Raw genomic sequence first — 24,720 nt, 5'->3', positions numbered from 1 at the left:
AAAAATGGCTGTTTCTCCCAGAGAGTCGAGACTGAAAATAAACCGAATCAAGTTACACAACCAACAGTCAGCCAAGCTTGAAAACACCTTAGAAACACTTTACAGTTATTTTAGGAGTGTGACTGCAAAATACTGTCTGACTTTGGTCAAATTGTTTAGGGCTATATTTATTGAATGAGCCATAAACACAAATATGATGCTTTGCTGTTGTGCTGTGTGGGAGTTTGTTTGTTTTTGATATCCTGTATGGTTTTGTTGAGACACGGAGGCAGATTTTTCTCTTATCTTCGGACCCTTGTGCTAAATAAGCTTTGCACCCCTGTGACTTTAGATTGCTCTTGTTGTCATGTTGCTGTTTGCTCATGGAGCTCCTGTCAGTATGACTGGACGTGTTTCGCTGTTGAAGTATGCGTATGCTTGACCAGAGAACTCAAACTTAAAAGTTGTTTTAAAGTTCAAAACTTTAGAGGGCTAAAAAAAAAAAAAAGAGCATATAGCACATCTTAAGTAAACTGCGCTTCTGTAAGCAAAGTTTGTGGTACACTTTTTATCTGATGTTTGAGATAAGTGTAAGTGAAGAGGATCAAACACCCAGAACTTGAAAGTCGAATGAAATCCCATCATTATTATTAGGTGCAGTCATACATTTTAGGGACAGTGGTCATAAAAATCAAAAACCTACCTGATGTAAATTTGATGTCTCTCTCCTTCAGTCATTTCCTTGTGTATCTGGAGTTTATGTTTGTTTGTTTGTTTTTTTTAAACATCGCTGCCTGGAAGGCCCATTGTGCACAGAGCAAACATCAACTTATGTGGCAAAGGATCAACCCTGGTAATGAGAGCTGATTCTGTAGCTACAGCCCGGAGAGACAAATAGCAGTTTTAAGATGATGACTTCAGGTTTCTTAGCATATCAGGATAAATGCATGACCTGAAGCATCCTCTTGTTGTGTTATTCATTAACACAACAACTCCAAATCCAAAAAGTTGAGATGCGATGTAAAAACAAAATGGAATTTTGACTTTGGTGGTAGCAACACATCTCAAAAAAGTTGAGATGTGGTTTCTTTGGGGTTGTGGTTTTTTTTTTTTTTTTAACAGCGCTCTGTAAACATCTGGGAACAGAGGAGACCAGCTGCTGGACTTTTGTGAGAGGACTTTCCTTCTGTTGTCTGATGTAGGATTCTAGCTGCTCAGCAGTTCTGGTTCTTCTTTTCAAATTGTTTGTTTCATGATGCACTAAATATTTTAAAGTGATAAAAGGTCTGGTCTGCAGGCAGGCCGCTTCCCTGAAACAAAAATGCAAGTCAACACGCTACCAATTTGACACACTGGAGGAAAAGCTGTGCACTGAGATGCAGAAAAGAAAGATGCTCATGAAGGGGAGGGGGCAAATTTAACTAGAGGATTTTTATATTATTTTTTAACACCATGCTATGGTAAGGTATTTTCATCCATCTGTTTACAGTTTACAAGAATCTGCACTTCTAGAGTATTTTTAAGATTTTTGTAAAACCTACACACACCAACCAGCTAAAGGGTTTTCACCCAAACTGTCCTCAAGGTCAAGTTTATATTTGTCATTTCACAGCTTTTTTTTTTTTTTCTTTTTGTGACTTTCCTGTCACCATTCTATTAGGATCTGGTCATAGGGTCAATGCTGCGACATGTTGATGTGTTAAGTGCGTCTCTGTAATCATAATATTCCTAAACTCAACCACTTTTATTTGGTGATATATTTAATTGATATGATTGTTTGCGAGGGTCCTTCTCTTATTCACACTCATTGTGAAGTAGAGCCAACCAATGACAAGAAAACTCATCAAGTTCTCTGTGTACTTTACACACTGCAGTAACCTGTGAATTGTGATGGATCGTGAGTCAGATAAGGAATTACAGCATCGATGTTCAGGTTTTGTGGGTGGAGTCCCAGAATTTATAACTGCACTTTATATTGTCTTTGTATATAAGAGATTAGAGGTCTAAAAAGTGGCAAAAGAAATGCACGAAGTGCTAAACAGGATTCGTCTTGTTTTTTCTTGCAGAGTGAATCTTTCTTTTAATACTATTAAGCAAATAGATAGGGAAATGAGGAGTGTGTGTGTGTATATGAGCATATAGAGCCATATAACACTGTTTTTATTATCTGTTTAAGAACAGATGAATTCAGTAATAAAAGCATGTAAACAAATTATGCATGCTTGTCAGATATTACAGAAGCAGCATATCGTACGACGCTTCCCTTAGTTTATGTTGAGATTTAAGTGCTAATGCATGATATGAATGAATTTGTAAAACATGAATGTTTTTGTGCTTTTTAGGTTCCATTGCAGCCGCATTGTTCATCGCCTTTTTGCTTGGACTGTATGCTATTCTGTGGAAGTGTATGGTGTCACCGCCACAACGGTAAGGAACGGGTGCAAGTTGAAACTTGATTTTGCCGAAGCTTCTGTTGGATCTTGTTGACACTGTAGTCGAGCAAACAGCAGTTTGTTCACCTGCTTTTAGGGGTCACACGTCTGAACTTTGTATCTGAGCTCGTCACAAAAACACAAATTGTGCCCCATTTCTTGATAAGCACCTATTCCATTTCACTGCTTTATTGCATGCAAACACACTCATTTGTGTTGGTTGTCTCGTTTTTTTTTTCTCTCCAGAAAACACAACAAGTTGAGGGTAAGAGTACATCAGAGAGCTTCTATGTGAAGACATGGACGATATCTGGCAGCTGTTCTGTTATCTTGGATTTTAAATTTCATGGACATTGGCTAAACTAAATGGATGAGCCACATGTGCCTCCTCAGCTTTACGGTCTGCTGGTGGCTTCTGTTTACTTAAAGAGTCATGGTGACGTTAAACACTGTTTTGGCAGGTCAGTCTGCTTTTTCTGTTTTCTGTGAATTATGCACTACTGAGGGAGGCTACAACTCGCTCCAGTGACTATTGAGCTGCATGTAAATGACTCTAAGACAGAGAGAATATAGTATTTTTTTTTTTAGTATATGTAGCTATTTTAGCTTTTTATTTCTCAACTGTACCAAATGGATCTTTATATTTTAAGCATGTGTCCTTATTTCGTTTTAGCATTTCTTTATAATATTTTGGATTTGATTATCAGATCAGAGTAGCATTCACCATTTTATCCTGTTCTGTCACCTAGTGGTGCCTCAGACAAGCTTATGTGCACAATTGCTCCTCAGGATTTTGTAACTACTGTATGAGTCTATAATAAAAGTATTTTTTACATTTAGTGGATGCGACTGTTTGGTGAATCTAATCAACTACTTTCTTTGTTTATTTTAGGTGTTTATAATATGGGCTGAGTAAAGTTCTGAGTCAATAGTTTCAATATCTCTCAGGCTGTACAGCACCTGTTTTTCTTTCTTTTGGTCTTTTTTTCTCCAGAATTCATGCAGAAATGTTAATGAAAAAAAGTAATCGACAGCTTAAGTGCTCATGTGACTGTAATGAGGAATCTATTCTGATTTACCAGTCATGTAGTCCTGTGTGACTCAATTTAAATCTATGTGAAAGAAGCAAAGGAGGAGAAAAAGTATTTCTGGTCTTTTCTATGCTATACACATATACATATGCTATACTGCATGTCTCTGATGAACCACATTTTCTTAAGTCTGAGCAGTTATTTCTGTCATATCAACTCAGATGTGACTCATTTTAACCATTTTTGACACTTGGCTCTTCATAACGAGCAAATGTGGGGGAGAAGTGTCAGGTGGAGGAAGCTTGAATAGATTTCAGTAGAGATACTGAAACTTTTGATTTTAAATATGAATATATATGATACTCCACATTTGAATTATCCAAACCAGTCATGGCTTGATTGCATTTGATTTAAAGGCATGGAAAAAAGGCAGATGTGTGGTTTGATTAACAGCAGAAACAGTGAATATACAAGGATAGGACTTGATTTAATTAAGATGTCCTAATTGTCATGTTTTACTTTTTATGAAAAGTATTTGGTGAATGTGTGAGTTCTGCCTTATACAAGGTATTATTTGAACAACCTGTCAGAAGGGCATTTTTGCAACTTTGTGTTAGTTACTAAAACTAATATGAGTACAAATACTTAGTACTTACAATTTGTTTTTGACCAATAGTTGAAACAGTTTATAAATCAACATGTTATCAAAAGGTGTGATCTTAAAATAGAATCATAACTGGAGTCTGAAATGCTATAGACTTCACTCAGTTTCCTAGAAGGCTTAGAAATAACTGAGCTAAAAAAAACCCCCCACTAATTTCAACTGTAAAATGTAAATGTGCAAGACGATAGAACACAACCTGAATCTACTTTGTATTAAATTAGATTATGAGCTGTACCCGGTGTGCTAACTGCATAATAACTGTATAGAACACAATGCATGTAAACTTAGGTGAGAATTTGCTGAACAACCTGTTACAACAAGTAGACCTGAGCTGAAGTGTAAAATTCCAATTATGAGTCACTGATCGAGAAATTCCAGAGAAATGATGATTAAACATTTCCTCTAATTTTCCTTTTTTTTTTTTTTTTTTTTAATTCAACCTTCATGACAAAAGAAAACTGATATTTTAATAATGCTTGAAAATAAAAAGAAAGCCATTTAATAGGATTCTGAAAAGAAAAGAAAACAAGTTGAGCCAAGTTAATCTAGTGTGAATGTGAGCATGCATGCCACAGAATCAGACAGGGCTGGGATGTCTAAAAGGATATGGAGAAAAGGTGAAAAGATGGCTGTGTTAAAAATTCCTAAACTAATACCTCTAATAATGTTCTTACATTTATATAGAAAAGCACTTTATTCATGTTTTCATTTCAAAGGACACATGAGTCACCTGCTGAACCAAATGAGCTAATAGCAATGCGACACGAGTCGCGTTTTTAACTATAGATTCATATAGCATGGCACTTCAAGCATTATACCTACATCCCATTAACTTCTGCATCACAAGCTATGTTAAAAAGTCATGCTCAGAAAATATGCAAACATCTAAGCCTGCTCATCTACCTTATCTGTTGCAGCACTTACATCCTGTAGATAACATCTCCAGTTCCTTCACAGTTGAGCAAAATCCTGAGTTTTTGTTTCTCTTCTCACATCAAACTTTAGACAATCTGATTTGAGTTTTGTGCACTACTAATTCTTTGTTATGATAACACCCATATAATATCATTTTTAAACAAAACCACTTCTGCAATTTACAGTTTAGCATGAATACAGGATAGCTGATTCACAATATGTCTAATAAACAAATTCTGTATTTACGGTATGGGACAGGAAGAAATACTGAGTCAGACTTGACTCAGTATTTATAAAGAATCATTGGCGATATAACCATATATGACACCACATGATTCAAGGGGGCAGTCAGAAGCTTCAAAGCTTGATTTGGTTTCACTGAATACAACGTTAGGTGGTTCAGAGTAACCCTCCTTCAAAGTGTATAAGTAACTCCTGTTCATCAGGCTTGTGACTTGCTGAGAGGCTGGTCTGTCCCAGGGCAGAGTAGCTAACTGTGGACAGTAATTTGCTTCGAGCAGCATGCAAGAAGGTGATGAAGATGAAAGCGAGGACTGCAAACTAGGAGAGCATGGTTCATTCATAAGCTCAGAATCTCTCAGTGCGGTTATTTCATTTAGAGAGGGTCTGCCATTCAAAATCTGGATGTCACAGCTGATGCACTCCTCTGGCTTCTGAGACTGCAGCCACTGATCAGTCTGTGCAAAGAAGATATGATAACTTAAGTAACAGGCACAAATCCAAATATAAACACAAACCTAGTTAGGCGGGGGCGGGGGAATCAAAGGTTTAGACTGATGGTAGCAGCATGTCTCAAAGCATCTGAGAGAGGCAGTGTTTCTCAGAAGTAAAGATAGGCAGAGATTCACCAATCTGTTTATAATGTTTGGACAACTAATGAAAACTTTGATTATTATCTTATTGGATGGCTTTAAATTTTGGGCCCTCAGGTGAAATTGACTTAAAACAGGCATGATTCATTCCTGCAAATCACTGCAAGGGCACTGGAAGACTTCCAGAAATCTTTGACAGGTTACAGTTCTACCATGCAAAGAACAAGCCAAACGTGAAGACAACACAGAAATGCTGTTGTCTTCTGTGGACCTAAAGAGGAGAAGGACCGTTTGGTTTGTTATCTGCACTCAGTTCGTAACCCTGCATCTCTGATGGTATTAGGGGGGAATAGGTGTCTATGCAATTGATCTACACGTTTTGGTGCAACACTGTCACCCATTCAGACATCTTTCTCAGAGGAGGCCTTACATATTTCAGCAAGACAATGCTAAACTGCATACTGCAGTCATTATAACAACGTTGCTTTGTAAAGGGAGAATCGGCTGGCTGAACTGGCTTGCCTGCAGTCCATCAGTGGAAAAACATTTGGTTTATGATGAAACAAAAATATGACAAAGACCTAGGACTGCTGAGCAGCTAGAATCTTGTGTCAGAAATAGATATCATTCCTTCCTAGGCTGGATATTTCCTCTTTGTGCATTTTTTTTTTTTTTTTTTTTGCTCTCTGTGATTAGCTCATACCTCATGCAGGAAGCTTTCGAACTCTGGAGTTTTAATGTTCATATCCACAGGGTAAATAAATATCTCCTTCAGCCTGCTCCTCACACTGAAACAGATAGTTTCTTTTTTTTTAAAGAGTTCAAAATGGTTTATATCATCATCTTCAGGATTCTATCTTTAGGTCTCTATTGAAAGATGACCTTACTCACATTTTCACTTGGGACCACAGGAGAACAGTGAAGCCCATGAGTAAAAAGATGGGAGTCAGTACCTTGATTATGAGAGAAGAGTCTACAGGAGGAAAAAGAAGTTGAAATTAATTACTTCATGCACTGGAAGTTGACATCTTCTATCAAAGGTTCTCCCAGGAAAGAATACAGTTCAGTAGCGGTATCTCTGGGATCCCCCTGCGTGTTTTAAAACTCACAGTTGCTTTTGGTTCTGAAGGTAATGCTGGCTGGTAGCCCAGGCCCCTCTTTAGTGAGAGCACTCACAGAGCAAGTATACTCTGTGTTCTCCTTCAGACTCTCTATGGTCACAAACTTCACGTGGGGCTCTGCCACTGAGACATTGGACCCATCTAGATGTACACAGGATGATACACAGATTAAATAATTGTGCTGGGCACCATCCTGACTAAGTTTAACTCAAATCAGGTTTATCTGACACTGCCCAGAAATACAAAATAAATTCAGTCATGTAAATAATTAGAACACGTCCACAGACTGAGATTAAGATGAAGAAGATCAACATTGCTGGTTTATTCCTCCACACTCTCTCGCAACCTGACCTGGCAGCAAAACAGATCCTATTTCCTGCACTGTAACCAGGTACCCCATGATGAATGCTGGCTGAGCTGGATCATCTTCATTGTAATGCCACTCCAGTGTCACAGAAGAGGAAGTACTCTGAACAGGTTCAACCAGACTTGGGCGCTGAACAGAATCTGAGAAACAGGAGATAGTAATGAGGAAGGAAGGCCGAACTAATTAAAACATTTGCAGCTTAGCTGGTGTCAAAGCAACAATGCAGTTTCTCAAAACAAAGTTTCCCCGGAGTTCAAAACCTCAACTTCTATAAAATACCTATACTAATATGGTATTTTGTTATTTAAACATGTAGCTCTTCAGATGATTGCATCACAGTAATTACTCCACTCTGCATATCAGAACTGCAAAACAGGAAAGACTATCTTGTTTACAGGGTGCCCCTATTAGTCAAAGATAGGATATCCTGTGTCAAAATTTTAACTACTACTCTGTAAAAATGGTAAACGTACAGTACAATGTACCATTTTAAAATAAAGGACTACTCTGTATTAATTTTTTAAGGATTATTGCTTTTTTCTGTGTTTTGTAAACACATTGAATTTTACCATTAAAAGCAACCTCTGTTAAAAAAAAGTTTCATGTTTTGTTTTTTTACAGTTTAAAAAAAAAGATTTTTTTTTACAGTGTATAAAAACGTTTACTTTCAACTGCACATTCCAGATCCAAACTATGATAGAAGTTTTCTCACCATCCTATTCTGTGCTAGAGACCAGAGACTTAAAAGAAGAACAAGGTAAAAAGCTAAAGATGACATGATGCTTACAGAGTCCCAGTCTCAATATCATGGTATCATTCTTGGATCACAATAAGCAATTGAAGCAGCCGAGATTGTCAGAAAACCTACAAGTCAAGAAAAACTGGTTCTGTTTAAACTCCACATCTTTTATCTACTTAATTTGTCGTGGAATAATGAGGAAACAGGCCTCATGGCCCTGGAACTGTTTGTTTTTCAGTTTCAGAAAACAGGGAACATTGTATAATTCAGGTTGAATACTTGAGGTATATACTAAATACTTTTGTTAAACCCCTTTAATTAAAGCTGAAGGTCTGCACTTCAATCATATATTTAATTTTAAAATCTACTTTGGTGCTATGCAGAGTCAAAAATTAATTTTAAAAAAATTATGGTATTTCTGACAAACTTGGGAACCTACCAGAACAGACAAAGAGTATAATCACATGAGAGTCAATCTTAACTGCACTTTGTAAGAAGAATTATGACATTAGAATACTTCTAATTTTCAGTGGCTAAAACACAGCGCTCAGCCTCAAATGTCTCTTCTATACATAATAAATGAATACAACACACACACACACACAAACACACGCAATAACAAAACTCACTGAATTCCTGTGAGTAACCAGTCTGTATCTCCAGTAGTCCATATCCATTGTCTGTGCATCCATAAATATAAAATGTATACCTGTAACCTGCTTGGAATTCACCTAAAAATAAAAATATGACAGTGAATGCTAAACAAGAGTAAATGTATTTACATTAATTGCTGAATGAAAACAACAGTAAAACTTACTAGCATGTAATAACAATGCATTATTTCCCTCTGGCACTTTCCACTGCAGAGTGCAAGGCACTGCATTTCCCAGCACACACCACTCCACAACATAGCCACAGGTGGCAGTGCTCTGATCTTCCCATGTCAGATTGAAACCACCCTCGCTGGTGCTGTCTAAACGCTTCTGTACTGGGAGATTTTCTGGGGGGAAAAGTCCAAAACAAAGCAAAATAACTCAGGACTTTAGAACCTGGCTGAGTAGATTTGAAAATGCAAAGTGTTTTTCTGCTTCTAAATTCTAATAAAACTTGAGTTATTGTACTCTGCCATAAAAATCTTAGAAATGCAGTATCTAACCAGATGCTTACTCTTGATGGCAGTAACACTGTGAGGAATTTTGGAGTTGTCTTTGACCAGGATATGTTCTTCAATGTGCACATTAAACAACTGTATGACTGCTTTCTTCCATTTGTGCAATAGCGCTAAAATTAGAGCATCCTGTCTCAGAGTGATGCTGAAAAACTAGTTCATGCACTTCTTATTTCTAGGCTGGACTACAGTAATTCATTATTATCAGGATGTCCTAAAAACTCCCTAAAAAGCCTTAAGTCAATCCAAAATGCTGCAGCAAGAGTACTAACAGGTTACTAGAAAGAGAGAGCAGATTTTTCCTGTATTGGCTTCCATTCGTTGCCAGAATTGAATTCTTCTGCTCCTCACATACAAGATCTTAAATAATCTGGCCCCATCTTATCTTAATGACCTTGTAGTACCATATCACCCTATAAGAGCACTTCGCTCTCGCTCTGCAGGCCTACTTGTTGTTCCTAGAGTATTTAAAAGTAGAATGGGAGGCAGAGCCTTCAGTTTTCAGGCCCCTCTTCTGTGGAACCAGCTTCCAGTTTGGATTCAGGAGACAGACACTATTTCTATTTTTAAGATTAGGCTTAAAACTTTCCTTTTTTGCTAAAGCATATAGTTAGGGCTGGACCAGATGACCCTGAATCCTCCCTTAGTTATGCTGCAATAGGCGTACACTGCGGGGGATTCCCATGATGCACTGGGTGTTTCTTCCTCACTCACTATGTGTTAATAGACCTCTCTGCATTGAATCATACTTGTTATTAATCTCTAGTGACACTCGTTGTTTCACTTTTTTAGTTTTTTAATTCAAGGAAACAAACAACAGAGATATTTGTTGTTAATACATTTACATTTCTAGGCTGGACTACTTGAAATTGTTATAATCAGTCTTAAACGTTTTTTAAAAAGTCCCTTTTAACCCTTTTGTAACTCTTTGTTTTATCAAAGGAAAAAAAACAGTTAAATGTTTAAGTAAGCATTTAAATTTAAGAGACTCTGGGTGTAGAGAAGCTGTTCACCTTTGTGCTCTGCTGGTGGGATGGTGATATTGGCGGGGATGGAGGTGCCAGAGGGGAGGACAGCCTGGACAGTGAAGTCACACTTTCCTGGGCCAATGGACACCACTGCCTGGCCCACGCTGCTGTTCTTCGACTCTGTTTGGCCTTCCTGTGACCACTGAACCGTGTACTCTTGTATGTTTATTGTGGCTGCTGTGCCAGCAATATGCTGAGAATAAATTAGTAATTAAGGGTGAAGGATGTTCAAGGTAACGGTGACATACTGTATATTCTCTAAAACCAGAGTACTATTCCACCAAGTATTTGTGCTTAAAGGGCACAGAAAAATGACTTACTGGCTTCCACATCAGAGTAACTTGACGAGTGCGCGAGTTAGACAGCGGCTGTATTCTTCTCCATAAATCCAAGGACACCAGTGGATCTGAGGAAAATGACTTGTTTAAAGCATAACAGGCAGCAGATCATTGAACCAGAGCACTTTGTTTGTTTGTTGTATGTACCAAAGCAAGCCGAGACCAAGACTTGTTAGGTTAGTTGGTGATTCTAAATTGGCCACAGTAGATAAAGTACTTACAGCATGTAGATTAAAATATATGGTGAAATGTGGCTTTGAGTGGTCAGTAAGAAAAGAAAAGTGTTGTATCAAAGTCTGATAGTACATGGGGAATGAAAGAAAATGAAAGAATGAAAGTTCTTTGGGAGTTTGTTGCTAAGCTCTTGCTTTTTACTTTACTGATATTTTCAAGTATTTGTAATTTTAACAAACAAGAGAATTGGAAGAGACCTCAAACACATCCAGCAAAGTGTCAGCTTGCTCTTTTGTGAAGTAATACTTGTAGTTTGATTACTCTATAACGGGCTTAATAAATCGTTGTGCACTGATGACTTTTCATGTGAAGATCATGTTAAGAAAAACAACTGCAAACACAAATGTTGCATTTAAGTCTCTTTTCAAATGAACAAACCCATCACAAGGATAAGGAACACAAGAGAAAAGAAAAATATGTTTGTATGCAATAATTGCTCCTTCATGCAGCATCATTTTGCAGATAAAAGCTAAACACTGAAAATTAATTTTTGCCCTTCAATAATTTTAGTCTTTCTCACACTTTATTAAATCTGGACTTAAACACGATATGATATTTGTAAAACAACATTTTTTCTAATTATATTTATATTTACCTGTAATGAAGGTTTCTTCTGCCCCTTCTCCCCACAGTCGTCCATTGACAGTGCAGCGTACTCTGACATTGTACTTCGTGTTGGGAACCAGGTGCTCCAGTTTTGTGTCGCAGAAACTGCTCATAATGTTGTTGCACCTCAGCTGTTACAGAAGTAAATGGGGAAAAAAACATGCACTAAAATGTCAAATCTACACTCAACAGTTTGATGATTATTATTGTCAACTTAAATGAATTCACCTCCATGGTGCCGAGTGGGACTGTAGCAACCTGACAGATAAGGTTCATACGAGTCAAGCTTTCCTGCATGCTCCAGGACACTGTGGCGTCTGTCACCCCGCGGTTCACTCTCAGCGACTTCACAACAGGAAACACTAATGGCAACACACACACGAACCATGTATCTTATATCAGTGTATTTTCTGGTTGTGCAGTGAACATTCAAACAGTACAAAAACAACACTGACGCTGATTTCACTACACAGTGTAGGTAAATTGTGAAAGAATCAACCACAGAGCAGTTTAAATTGACATGTACGTGTCTTTATGCCTTCAAAAACATAACTGAGAATATGTTGTAATACACAAAGATGACCCCTGACCTCTGTCAGAGATGTTGAAGCTATAACGTTCCATCTCCTCTCCTAGCTTGTCCTTCACCCACACACTGATGTTATAATTTTGCAGGTGTGGCACAGCTGGAAAAGTACATGATGACTGCTCACAGGTGAAGGGAGCCTTGTCTGAGTTTCTGTATTTTTAATAAACAATAGAATTGGAAAAGACGTCAAACACATCCAGCACATCAGCTTACACTTTTGTGAAATAATATTTATGGTTTGATTACTTTATATTAGGGTTAATAAATCTTTCGTGTCCTATGAAATTTGTACTGATGACCTTTCAGGGAGACGTGACTTTGAGCTATCTGCTGTAGATACTTTGGTTTGGGGGGGTGGGGGTGGGGGGGGCTGCTGTTTCTTTTTTTGTACTCCAGTTTTCCAGTTTCCTCAAATTTGTTGGGAACACACTGCACAACATGCTCATATATGCCAGAAAAACCTTATATGACATTCAGAAAACCTCAAAATTTCTCAATAAGTGTCGCTCCTTTGAAACAAAATATAAAAATATGGCTGGTGGCTCAAAACTTTTCCACAGCACTGAATCAGTCCAATATTATGAAAATCACTGCCATCTATGCCTTACATTGTGTTACAATATAAGGTGTGTACTTCATGTGCTTACTCTATGTGGAGAGTGTAAATTTGCACGTTGCGATCATGCAGGAGTCGCTTTCTGGGTGAATCCCAGGTGCAGCTGACAGATACCATGTCAAAGGTTACACAGCTGAGGTTTCTGGGTTTCTCGGGTGGAACTACAATATACACACATATACATATACAGTTATACATGTACAAGTTCTGCATTAAATTAATAAAGAATACAAAAAAAGAAAGATTCAAACTTACAACTGATATAGTTCAAGACAGGAAAACTTTTGCCTGTTGCATCATCGCAGGTCAGTAACAAATGCTTAATTATTGCTTTTGGGATAGTGAGGTTGTTTACAGTAATAGCTTTTACTCCGCCTCCAATGCTCAAAAGACGGTATTCCTCATTCCTGAAGGTCATTCTTTTAACGTTCACCCCTGTTGGGGGAATACAGCAGAACATGGCACTGCTGCCCTGCCTCAGCACACGGCTGGAGGGGAAAATGTGGATCTTATCGTTTGGTTTGAATCCTGCAAGACAAAGTAAAGTTACAGTGCAGTCTGATGAAGAGCTGTTCAGAATTTCATGCATAATCCCTTGGTATGTTCTAGGGTTCTTAAAAGGGGAACAAAAATTGTATTGTTGCACTGACAAAGACACAAAAAACAAAGGGGATTCAGAAATGCCTCTGCTTTCTTTGCACCCAAGGTCATTAAGGTGGATTAAGGCTGCGTGGCAAACTGTTCTGTAGTCTGACCAATCAAAGCTTTCAGACTTTTGTTTTCTTTTTTGGAAATGATGAACATTGCATCCTCCAGCTTATTGAGGAGAGAGGCCATCTGATTTGTCATTAGTGTGTCGTTCATTCACCATCCTTAATGATATCAGGTTGGATTAGTGCAATACGGCATGGGCAATTTCTTTTAACTTCATGAGGGACGTCGTACCTGAGGACTATACAGATTCCAAGAAACGGAAGAATGGTTGTTTAGACGAAAGATGAAATCGATTAGAATTTACATAACTTAACAACCCCTCCCTCCAAGAAAAGAGTCCAAGAAGAAGAAATAAACACCTTTTGACTCAAAGTATTCTGTCAAACATTATGTCTGACCACAAGGATAAGCAACACAAAAGAGAAAAAATATGTTTTTACGCAGTAAAGTATTCTGTCACACCTGGTAAAGGCAATGTTATGACATGGACACGACTGTAAGTGTTACATGATATGATTGCTGGAAGAAGCAGTTTTATGACACAGGATGTCACAGAGACAGAAAAACAAGCAACAAACTGCAGTAAACAGTGGGAGGGAGAACATACAGCACTTGGTGATGTGATGGTTTCTAAACTTCAGGCTGTCATTGACTCCAAATAATTTGCATCCAAGAATTAACAAAAATCTATATATTTAAAATTGTGTCCAGTAGTAAATGTGCCCGATTCCTTTTGAGTCATTGAAAACGGGAAATTATATTTAAAAATTGCTGTATAATATAGTAGAATAGAATAGAATTCAACTTTATTGTCATTGCACATGTCACAAGTACAAGGCAACAAAATGCAGTTTAAATAATATATATAATAGCTCATGTAAACCCTGAAGTTGAGAGTCGACATTTCAGTCACATTTTGCCTGATTAATTGTAGATAACCAACATTCTAAAAGATAAATACGTAATAAATGCATCTATGAAATGTCTTTTTCAGTGAAAGCCTCACTTATTTCAACAAGACAATGCCAAACAGACTCGCTGTTGGACTCGCTTGGCTATTACAAAAAAACAACAACCCTGCCTTGAGTCCAGACTGATGACCCACAGAAACTATAACATTTTTAAAAAGTTTAATTTTTATTACATTTTTTTTTTACTTTACTTCCCTTATAGGTAGTAAACTAAAAAAAAAAAAAAGAGTGTTGCAGACAACACCTTATTTCCCAACCATGTACATATTTGCATTGTATGCGTAAGATATATGTTGAAAGAGACGTTTGCAATTACTGCAGATGTTGAGAAACGTTTCATTCCTAAGAAAACGACAACTGCTGCTTTTTAACCTCATCAGTAAAACACGTAGGCTGACATAACATCTCACCAGAGTTGGTTATCCAGTTGCTCCAAGGACTCTGGTCAGACTGATTATAGTATCGCATTCTGACAGAGTGATCAACACACTCCAGAGGCAGATCAGAGATCCATGTCCATGTGTATTCGGCCGAAACTCCAGGTGATACGCTCACATTTTTCTAGGTTAAAAAACAGGAAATAATTGTTCATAATAACACTGGTAGGTCTTAAAAGCAGGATTACAGAATCAATTAAATGTGGTGGTAATGGAAAAAAAAAAGATTCTGTCTTTCTCTGTGATGACCTGGCAGAAAAAATACAAATTATCTTTTATATGTAACATTCTGACTGTATTCTATGACTTTTAAACAGCATTAAAAACAGAAAACACACCTCTCAATACTCACAGTGTAAATAACGGTGTGCTGTTCAGTGCGGCTGAGCTCGATCTCATAAATGTCACCCACAAAACTGCTGTGTTTTACCAACCAGCTCACCACAAGGGTCTGCTTGTCATTAATAGCTTTCAGAGTGATGTTTGGTTTTGGCAGATAACAGCCTGGCGTATGACAGAACAGAAGGATGTAAAGTTACACATTCAGGGTCCCAGAATGTTGGTCCTGTTTAGACAATGAACAGAACCAACTTTCCAGAATTTCTTCACCTGTGACTGAGCACACATCAAGACGACATATTGAGAGAACTTTAAAATGATCAGAAAGAACGTAAACGAACCCAACTTACCATCGTCAAAGCAACATTCAGTGTTCGAAAATATCAGATACAACCCGAAAAGGCTGAAAAAGGATTTCCTGACATTTATCATCCTCTCATGTGAACCGTTTTTCACTGAGCACGCCAACTGAAACCCTAATAAGTCAGCAGCAAGTGTTAGTATGAGTAGAAGTGCGAGTGTTGCGTAATGTATAATCGGAAGTCAAGAGAGGAGTGTTTAAATGTTAAACCAATGGTGCTGTGCCGTTTTTCACATAAGTAAGAATGCACCAAAAACAGATGTTTGCCACAACAGTTTTATATATATATATATATATATATACACATATATATATTACATATATATACACACACACACAATATGATAACACAGTTCTGATTATGAAGATTACAAGTCAAATTTTCAAACAAAATCTTATAAACGTTGACAGTGCATGAAGCTATTTTTAAGCAATAAATTATCTGAAATTTCAAGGAACAGGGGAAAAAAATACACCCTCTCTTCACAGACATTACAGCATCAGACAGCAATATATTTTTGGCACTTAAGTGAGAAAACAATTCAACATATTGTGCATAGGTAGCCGCTCCGAAAAACTATACACGTATTTCATATTTATACACAATATAGGTCTATTTTTATTTCTCGTAGAGGCCCACAATCCCTTATAAATATCATTAAAGATCACTTGGAGAAATAATCTATATATAGTTTAAAAAAGGGGTTGATTGGCTTCTCATATATTCTTATTTCATTTTAAGTGCTCAAGACGTAAATTACATCAATTTTAATCTGTCCTGACTTTCTTGTATTTGAAGTCAAAAGGTTTGTAGCACAAAGGTACCTTTGTCATCAAACCAAGTGCACAGATACTTAAAAGATTTGTGGTAGAAGTGAAAACACGAGAAGTACAAATATAAAAGCTGATTTACAAAGAGCTTGTTTGTGAAAAGGCACAATGGTTTGATCACACAGGAGGAGAATGGTTAAAGTTCACAACATACAATGATAAAGGCACATACTGTACAGTCGGTTTATACTTTCTCCCTGTGATTACCTCTATATTTGATCTCTCCGATTTTAAAAGATGAACATAAATCCATCATATTTACATGGACATATATGCACACACACACACATTTAAGCAACAGACATATTATTGTTTGTTCAGTATACAACTGGTGGCCTATATTGTTTATTTTTCTCTCATGGACCTTTAGAGGTAAACAATGTTCTCCTCAACTCCCTCATCCCTATTCTGCCCCTCGAGAGAGAGGTACGCCTGAGGGGGGAGGAGAGGGTTAAGAGAGTGAGAGGAAGAGAAGCCGTCCTCATAAAGTCTATGCCCTGTGACCTCTGACCTCCACAGATCCGGGGATTGTTTGTCCACCACTGGTCTGAAGTTTGCTGAAAGAAGAACAACACAAAGTGTCAAGTCAAGCCAACTTTATTTATAAAGCCCTTTAGAAACACCAAAGTTTTGGTCAGTGGTTTTGTATTATTTATACAATTTAAAGAATACAAAAAAAAGGAAAAATATATATGTATATAAAAATTACTAAACAAAATAAGGACATCAACATGACACATCAGTAAAAACAGTAGAAATAAAATAAAATAAAAATTTAAACAAAATTAAATCAAATAAAAATTTCAAACTGGGTCAAATGCCCAACAAAAGAGGTGCTTTGTTTGGCAAAACAAGTTAGTCAGGGAACCTAAGAGCAGATTTAAATATTGAGATTGAGGAGGCCCATCCAGCTCCCAACTCTACAAGTTGGGATCTGCTACAACAAAAGCCTTGTCCCCATGAGCAGCTGCCGTGTCCTCGGACATCCAAGAGCAGTTGGTGAGCTGATCTGAGTGACCGGGAAGGGGAGTGCAAGTGCAGCAGCTCAGAGAGGTCAGCTGGGGCAAGGCCATTTAAGCACTTAAAAACAACAACAATATATATATATATATATATATATTAAAATGTACTCTAAAATGGGTCTGCAGCCAGTGCAGTGAGGATAAAGCAGGAGTAATATGCTCTCTCTTCGTGTTTCAGTTAAAAGTCGTGCTGGGGCATTTTGCACCAGCTTAAGAGGGGACAGAGAGGACACAAACATAATGAAGCCATGAATTACTGTTTCAAAGTGATCTTTTGACAGAATGTTTTTCATTTTAACCAGCTGTTTCAGCTAAAAGAAGCTGGATTATCCCAGTGCACCGATCTGATTGTCCATCCTAAAACCCCAGGCTGTGCCAGCGGGCTTTATGTACTGTGCCAGCGGGCTTATGTCGATAGGAAAAGGCCCACCAGTGATACAAGGCCCAAACACAACTTCTGTCTTATTTTCGTTAAAATTTAGGAAGTTTAGCGCCATCTACTCATTTGATTCCTCAAAGCACTTAGCTGTTTGTATGACAATAATGGATTGCATTTATATAGCGCTTTTCTAGGCACCCAAAGCGCCATACAATTCCACTATTCATTCACTCCAGACTGGTGGAGGCAGCTACAGTTGTAGCCACAGCTGCCCTGGGGCAGAATGGCAGAAGCGAGGCTGCCATATCGCGCCATCTGCCCTTCTGGCCAACACCAGTAGGCGGTAGGGTAAAGTGTCTTGCCCGAGGACACAATGACCAGGACAGAGAGAGCAGAGGGATCGAACCAGCAACCTTCGGGTTACAGATGAGCTTCCTAATCCCCTGAGCCACGGTCGCATGTTGTATGGAGTAGACATCCTTTTGTTTTAGGGGCATATAAATCTGAGTATCATCTGCATAACAATTGAAAGCAATTTTCTGCTTTCTAAAGTATCGAGCCCTGCGGAACCCCACAAGACAAAGGAGCAGAGGAAGATCTGAAATCAAGTTCTAACACAAAACGTTCTTTGAGAAATGTGAGAATCAATATTTAAAATCCTATAATTCACTGTGTCAAAAGCAGCTTTTAGGCATGTCCTTTTTCCCCCACTTTCCTTCAGCTTTTTGGCATTCACATCTGACAGGCATGAGTTGTTTCATTTAGCCAGGGCTCAGATTTAGTTTTGGGGTCTCTGCTTTTTAATAAGGCCACAGCATCATCCAGCAGCGGAGCTTCTCTGTATCTAAAGACACAGACTTAGGAATTCAAGAGTTCTGATTGAAATAAGCAGAGAAATGCACAGCAGTGGATGGGTTAATAATATCACAGCACCTCGCAGGAACATGAGGTTTAGCAAGGCAATGTCAAATGAGACACATACAGTGCCACAGATCAGGGTCCAGTGTGTGTCCACGTTCCTGTGTGGGTCCAGACACCCACTGCAGGAAGTCAAAAGAATCACTTTCAACTGTCAAGACAAAGATGTTGTTTATGAGGGCTGGAAAAAGCATAATATGTACAATACTCATTTAAAAAGGCATGCACTTTCTACCATGCTTTATATATAGTAAGTAGTCTTACAAGTGTTGGTCTCCTGTGAGTGTGTAGTGATCCTGCTGCCAAAGGGGTGGATGGAGTCATTCAGGGCCTGAGGACAGTCATGACTGTTACTGTAGCTCGGGTATGTCATGCCATCCAGCGGCTGTTTGCTGTGTGTCTGGCTCAGCAGGGTGTTGAGGCTGTTGTAGAGGCTGGCACTGAGGCCGAGGTTGGTCGAATAGGTGGAACTGTGCAGGGGGTCTTCGTGGTTTTTTCTTGGCATGGAGAGAGGATGCTGGTGCTGGTTGTTGTTGGTGGGCTGGTGGAGGTGGTTCTGTTGGAGTGAGGTGAGCAAAGCTGCCTCATTCTTGTACACTGAACAGTTGCCATCCAGGCTCCCTGAGCGGCTGTGGGTAGACCCCTAGGACATCAAAATGACATGAAATAGAAGGAGAGGTGACAAATTCTTTTGGCTTTATTTTTTCTATCGTTCCTAGTTTTGTTTTCATTTATTTATGTATTTATCTATTTTGTTACTTGAATCTTTCTGTACTTTTATCCCCTGCATTAATGCACTTTCTTGTATCATCTCCCGCTTTCTGAATTACCTTGTATTCACCCAGTGGAATCATAACAGGCAGGCTGCTCTGGCGGCTATGTCTCCAGCTCTGGAGCAGTCTCTGTTGCGCTTCGATCTTCTCCTTCTCCCTCTCTACACTCCTCTGACCCTCCCTCAGTCTGTCCAGATTTTGCTGGTACTCCAGCAGCTGGGCCTCCAGCTCCTCACGCTCACAGCGCAGCCGCTCAGCTTCCAGAAGACACTGCTGCTCCCGCTGCTCCAGCAAAGTCTCCTGTTCACTCTGTAAGCATGCAAGGCTTATTATTCTACTGTTGTAACAGACTTCATACATTGCTTAGGTCTAAAGATTAATACTATATTTGAAACTTAAGCACTTTAACCACAACTTGGGTTTTAAGTTGAGGTTTTGAAAGCAGGTAACAGCCTTTTTGACCTGTTCCATATTAGCACTTAGTAAAATATAACCATGGCAACAGCAGCACAGGAAATTGAATAAGATAACAGAAAATGGCAGATGCACATGCAGCTATGAAAATGAGGTTACAACACATGTTTAAAAATATCTTATCTTGAAAAAGAAATTCACAGGTCACACATTTTGCTCGTATATGACATGTTTCCGGTTTTTGTTACTGAAATTTGAAGTAATTATAGAAAATGTAAAATGTATTTTATTTATCAAGAGTCTAGTGTCTCATCTAGCACTGCAGTTTGCTTTTGTTTGCTTTAATTAAATGTGATCTATTTATAACCTGGTAAAGATCAAAGAAATGGGTGTAGACCAATGACTGTTTTCTGCAGTCATTGGCGTAGACTCATAACTAAACCGAGCTTTTTTGTGCCCCACCAAACTATTATGAAACAAAGACAGAGAGACCAGAAAGACAAGTGACTGAGAAACATAAAATCACTTTTAAAGAACACGAGCATGAAGCTAACCTGTTGTTTCTCTCTGGCCAGACATTCTTTGTCCCAACGTTGTTGCTCTTGTTTCAGCTTCACCTGGAGTTTCTGCACCTCATCCACCTCTTCTTTCTTCCTCTCTAAACCCTTCTTTTCCACTTCCTCTTTTTTCTTCTCAATACTCCTCTGCTTCTCCTGCTCCTGGACAACAATATATGTGTTGACATACAGTGGGGCAAAAAAGTATTTAGTCAGCCACCGATTGTGCAAGTTCCCCCACCTAAAATGATGACAGAGGTCAGTAATTTGCACCAGAGGTACACTTCAACTGTGAGAGACAGAATGTGGAAAAAAATCCATGAATCCACATGGTAGGATTTGTAAAGAATTTATTCGTAAATTAGGGTGGAAAATAAGTATTTGGTCACCTCAAACAAGGAAAATCTCTGGCTCTCACAGACCTGTAACGTCTTCTGTAAGAAGCTTTTCTGTCCCCCACTCGTTACCTGTATGAATGGCACCTGTTTGAACTCATCATCTGTATAAAAGACACCTGTCCACAGCCTCAAACAGTCAGACTCCAAACTCCGCCATGGCCAAGACCAAAGAGCTTTCGAAGGACACCAGGAAAAGTATTGTAGACCTGCACCAGACTGGGAAGAGTGAATCTACAATAGGCAAGCAGCTTGGTGTGAAAAAATCAACTGTGGGAGCAATCATCAGAAAATGGAAGACATACAAGACCACTGATAATCTCCCTCGATCTGGGGCTCCACGCAAGATCTCATCCCGTGGGGTCAAAATGATCATGAGAACGGTGAGCAAAGATCCCAGAACCACACGGGGGGACCTGGTGAATGACCTGCAGAGAGCTGGGACCAAAGTAACAAAGGTCACCATCAGTAACACACTACAACGGCAGGGAATCAAATCCCGCAGTGCCAGACGTGTTCCGCTGCTGAAGCCAGTGCATGTCCAGGCCCGTCTGAAGTTTGCCAGAGAGCACATGGATGATACAGCAGAGGATTGGGAGAATGTCATGTGGTCAGATGAAACCAAAGTAGAACTTTTTGGTATAAACTCAACTCGTCGTGTTTGGAGGAAGAAGAATACTGAGTTGCATCCCAAGAACACCATACCTACTGTGAAGCATGGGGGTGGAAACATCATGCTATGGGGCTGTTTTTCTGCCAAGGGGACAGGACGACTGATCCGTGTTAAGGACAGGGCCAAAATACCAGCTACTGTGTGTGCAAACCTGGTAAAGACCTATAGTAAACGTTTGACCTCTGTTATTGCCAACAAAGGTTATGTTACAAAGTATTGAGTTGTATTTTTGTTATTGACCAAATACTTATTTTCCACCCTGATTTACGAATAAATTCTTTACAAATCCTACCATGTGGATTCATGTATTTTTTTTTCACATTCTGTCTCTCACAGTTGAAGTGTACCTCTGGTGCAAATTACTGACCTCTGTCATCATTTTAGGTGGGGGAACTTGCACAATCGGTGGCTGACTAAATACTTTTTTGCCCCACTGTAACTCAGCTTCCTCAAAACGTGTAAGGTTTTACATTGAGAAAATGCTTTCAGTGGGTATGATGTGACTGATACCAGGCTGCTTTGAAGGGAGGCGAGGGTTCGGAGCTGAGGTCCTTCTCCCTCCTGAAGAAGGAGCTGGTGGACTTCATAGCAGCTGTCCTGGAGGGTCACAGCTGCCTGCAAACATAAGGAGACAACTAATCACACTCCAGTTACTAAATGTAACATAAGCATCATCATACAGTCCTGATGAAAAGTTTAAGACCACTTAAAAAATGGCAAAAAAAATCATATTTGCATGGTTGGATCTTAACAAGGTTCCAAGTAGCGCTTAAACATGCAAAAACAAGAGATGGGTGTGAGACAAAGCATTTTTATGAGCATGCGATTTATTAAAAAGAACGCTTAAACTCAAACAGGCTTTACAGCTTTTCAGAGGTAGGACCACGCCTCTACCTCAGATGCCATCTCACGGTTATGGGGCTGGAGTCGGCACCAGGAATGGGCTTAATTTCAAGGATTGTCCAGTGTCTTGACGGACAGCCAATTGGATCCTCCAGCTCAGTGCTGGTGAAATTTTTGGGGGGTCTTCCACTTGACTTTTTTGTTCCATAACCCTCATTTAAAAAATTCCACATGACTGTCTTACTCCGTCCCACCTCAGTAGCAATGGACCCCGCTTTTGCAGTTCAACAACCCAACCACATTCAAAAAGGGAATCTTTTTTGCCTTTGCAAACAAACGTCACGACAGTGTGACTACCTGGCAGAATTTGGCCTTTAAAAGTCATGTGGTCCTAAAACTTTGATCAGCTGTAAAACAGCCTGCTTCAGTTTAAGCATCGTTTTCAATAAATTGCATGCTCGAAAAAGTGTTTTGTCTCACTCTCATTTCTTCTTGTTGCACGTTCAAGCTCAACTTGGAACCTTGTTAAGATTCAACCATGCAAAATATGAATTTCTGCAATTTTTCAAGTGGTGTTAAACTTTTGATCGGGACTATATTAAGGCTATTAAGGCTTTATTAGATGCACAGTCTTTGAAATCCCTTATCTATATCTATCTACAACCTTTTAAATACCTCTTTATTTTAGAGTCTGAAAATGTAAGTTATGGCAGATTACAAATTCACTATTTAGCAAAAGAAACCAGTAAAAGTTCCTAAGAGATTTATTTCTCACTGAGTTAACATGTAACAAGTATTTTAGCTGAACTGTTTTATTCTTATATCACATAAAACATATAGTCTTTCAATCAGTTAGGTAAAATATTTGTTCTTCTCTTTGTCTTTTGCCCTTCTCCCCCGTCCCTCTTCTCAGCTGTTTCTCTTTCCCTCTTCCTTTCTCCCCTTCTTTCCCCCAGTCAAGTCTGTCCCGTATTCAGTAAGTGAAAATAAAATAAACAATAAAAGGTGAATCAAATGGACCATTACGGCAAGGCTGGGATGGTCAATTTGGTCAAGTAAATCCGTTGGGCATCTTTCTTTGCCTTTAGACCACAATTTTGATGGCAAAAGAGCCAAACGGGACAGGCAAAAAAAAAAAAAAAAAAAAAAATTTGTTCTTTTCACCTGTAGACTGTATAGAAGTTGGGTCAGGCTCTGGACACTCTCTGCCACCTACAGAAAACAATGGGTCAGTACAGTGAAACAGTAATGTATATTAATCCATCAACAAACACTGTTCATGGGGGGACTAAAGAGGTTGAACCTTCACCAGTGTCCCTTTGTTCTCTCCTTTTCTCAGCTCAACAGCGGAGCTCCACAACGAATTGTCCATCCCGGCTAATTCACTGTCAGATCCAAGAGAGGTGGAGCTCATGCTTAGCGTGCTCAGATAATCCGCTGTAGGGACAAGGGAAGGAGATGTGACAGCTTGCATATATGCAATGTGGTCAAGAAATTACAGTAGACATTACAGTAGACACTGACACATCAGCTGCAGTGTGACACATATCCCAGAAAATGTAATGCTGCAGTGTCTGCCAGTGACTCACGCTCAGACGGAGACTCCTGAATGCTGCTGCCGTGGCTGTTATAACTGCAGCACTCAGGGCCTCGGACAGGAGAGCTCTGACTCTGCACAGCGATACCTTCACGAGCCTGGAGAATGGTGATCAGGTTTTCAGCTGGAGGAAAGGCCAATTTTGATCAAAACTTAATGTTTTGCAACACTTTTATTTCAATTTATTTGTTGTTTCCTACATTAGCGTGCGATATATAGACTTTTTTATAATTTGCTAATTTATTCAAGTTTGTAATACTAATTAATATACTTGTTAAAACGAATATTTTCGTTATAAGAAATCAACTAAACTTATATTGCTACATTAAAATATTATTTCCCAAGAACATTTCTTTATTTAGAATCCCCTCCAAAATCAAAAATTGCTGCCACACTCGACCTTTTATACCTTCTCTGAGTGCAGCTGTGAGCAGTGAAGAGGCCTGTCTTGGTGTCTCACTGTCGGTGTATGGTACCGATTCTACCAGCAGGTGGCGATGTGGTACAGGTTCTGGTGACTGGAGGGTTAATTCTGTAAGCTCAGCATAAAGCTGTAACTTCTCCTCCAGGCTGTTGCAGATTCGTTGGTCTTGACCCAACAGCGTTTCTACACAAAATGAACGAAAAGATTACGAGGAATGGGTCTTGTTATGCTTCATAACTGCACAAACTCTCTGTGATATGAACAAATAAACTCTAAAGTAATCTTCTGGTCTCAAACACACTTTCCTTTTTTACCTTGGAACTTGGTGATCTTCTGAATTCTCATTTCTGCAGCTTGCCTGGCTTCCTCGGTCTCAGCACTTCGCTCATCTTCCTCCTCTTCCTCAGGGCAG

General features: G+C 39.0%; 2 protein-coding genes and 1 long non-coding RNA gene across 4 annotated transcripts in view; 1 reads left to right on the top strand and 2 right to left on the bottom strand.

The window, feature by feature from the left end:
• The first annotated feature begins 6 nt into the window (after positions 1-6).
• LOC121814520 lies at positions 7-3,250 on the top strand. Its single transcript, XR_006054392.1, has 2 exons — positions 7-2,406; positions 2,658-3,250. It is a non-coding gene; the product is annotated as an uncharacterized LOC121814520 (long non-coding RNA).
• Positions 3,251-4,572: 1,322 nt separating this feature from the next.
• osmr (oncostatin M receptor) lies at positions 4,573-15,723 on the bottom strand. Its single transcript, XM_005924432.2, has 17 exons — positions 15,472-15,723; positions 15,135-15,286; positions 14,756-14,906; positions 12,916-13,188; positions 12,692-12,821; positions 12,046-12,194; positions 11,684-11,817; positions 11,445-11,586; positions 10,598-10,683; positions 10,263-10,470; positions 8,899-9,081; positions 8,711-8,812; positions 7,327-7,482; positions 6,964-7,116; positions 6,746-6,827; positions 6,558-6,642; positions 4,573-5,719 (listed from the first exon to the last, which is right to left on the bottom strand). Exons 1-17 carry the CDS (start codon positions 15,551-15,553, stop codon positions 5,312-5,314), a joined length of 2,676 nt encoding a protein of 891 aa, XP_005924494.1. The 5' UTR covers positions 15,554-15,723; the 3' UTR covers positions 4,573-5,311.
• A 95-nt stretch (positions 15,724-15,818) lies between these two features.
• LOC102302419 (rho guanine nucleotide exchange factor 28) overlaps positions 15,819-24,720 on the bottom strand; it is a 43,321-nt gene continuing 34,419 nt past the window's right edge. The window contains exons 29-38 of one of the 2 annotated variants that reach the window (XM_005924428.3): positions 24,623-24,720; positions 24,294-24,491; positions 23,877-24,008; positions 23,591-23,724; positions 23,452-23,499; positions 21,955-22,059; positions 20,374-20,538; positions 19,463-19,714; positions 18,897-19,275; positions 15,819-16,870 (exon numbers count right to left, since the gene is read on the bottom strand). In XM_005924428.3, coding sequence (XP_005924490.1) covers positions 16,680-16,870; positions 18,897-19,275; positions 19,463-19,714; positions 20,374-20,538; positions 21,955-22,059; positions 23,452-23,499; positions 23,591-23,724; positions 23,877-24,008; positions 24,294-24,491; positions 24,623-24,720 — 1,702 coding nt within the window. In that variant the 3' untranslated portion in view covers positions 15,819-16,679. The remainder of the gene's footprint in view (positions 16,871-18,896; positions 19,276-19,462; positions 19,715-20,373; positions 20,539-21,954; positions 22,060-23,451; positions 23,500-23,590; positions 23,725-23,876; positions 24,009-24,293; positions 24,492-24,622) is intronic. The other variant, XM_042220727.1, reaches the window with a different exon arrangement.

This window comes from Haplochromis burtoni, unplaced genomic scaffold (assembly GCF_018398535.1).
Source record: "Haplochromis burtoni strain Fernald_Lab_line unplaced genomic scaffold, NCSU_Asbu1 Contig_54, whole genome shotgun sequence".
In the NCBI taxonomy this organism is placed as follows: Eukaryota; Metazoa; Chordata; class Actinopteri; order Cichliformes; family Cichlidae; genus Haplochromis; species Haplochromis burtoni.
Note: the sequence above shows the minus strand (reverse complement) of the source record. Positions and strands in the feature narration are given on the sequence as shown.

Bases quoted from the DNA above. Each gene is read 5' to 3' on its own strand.
- osmr (XM_005924432.2), bottom strand. From the start codon at position 15,553: ATGATAAATGTCAGGAAATCCTTTTTCAGCCTTTTCGGGTTGTATCTG. The intron at 10,684-11,444 runs GTAAATATAAAT...CATTTTCCTCAG, and splicing joins AGAAGAAACCTTCATTACAG to ATCCACTGGTGTCCTTGGAT. The intron at 9,082-10,262 runs GTGAACAGCTTC...TTTTCCCCCCAG, and splicing joins CCCACCAGCAGAGCACAAAG to AAAATCTCCCAGTACAGAAG.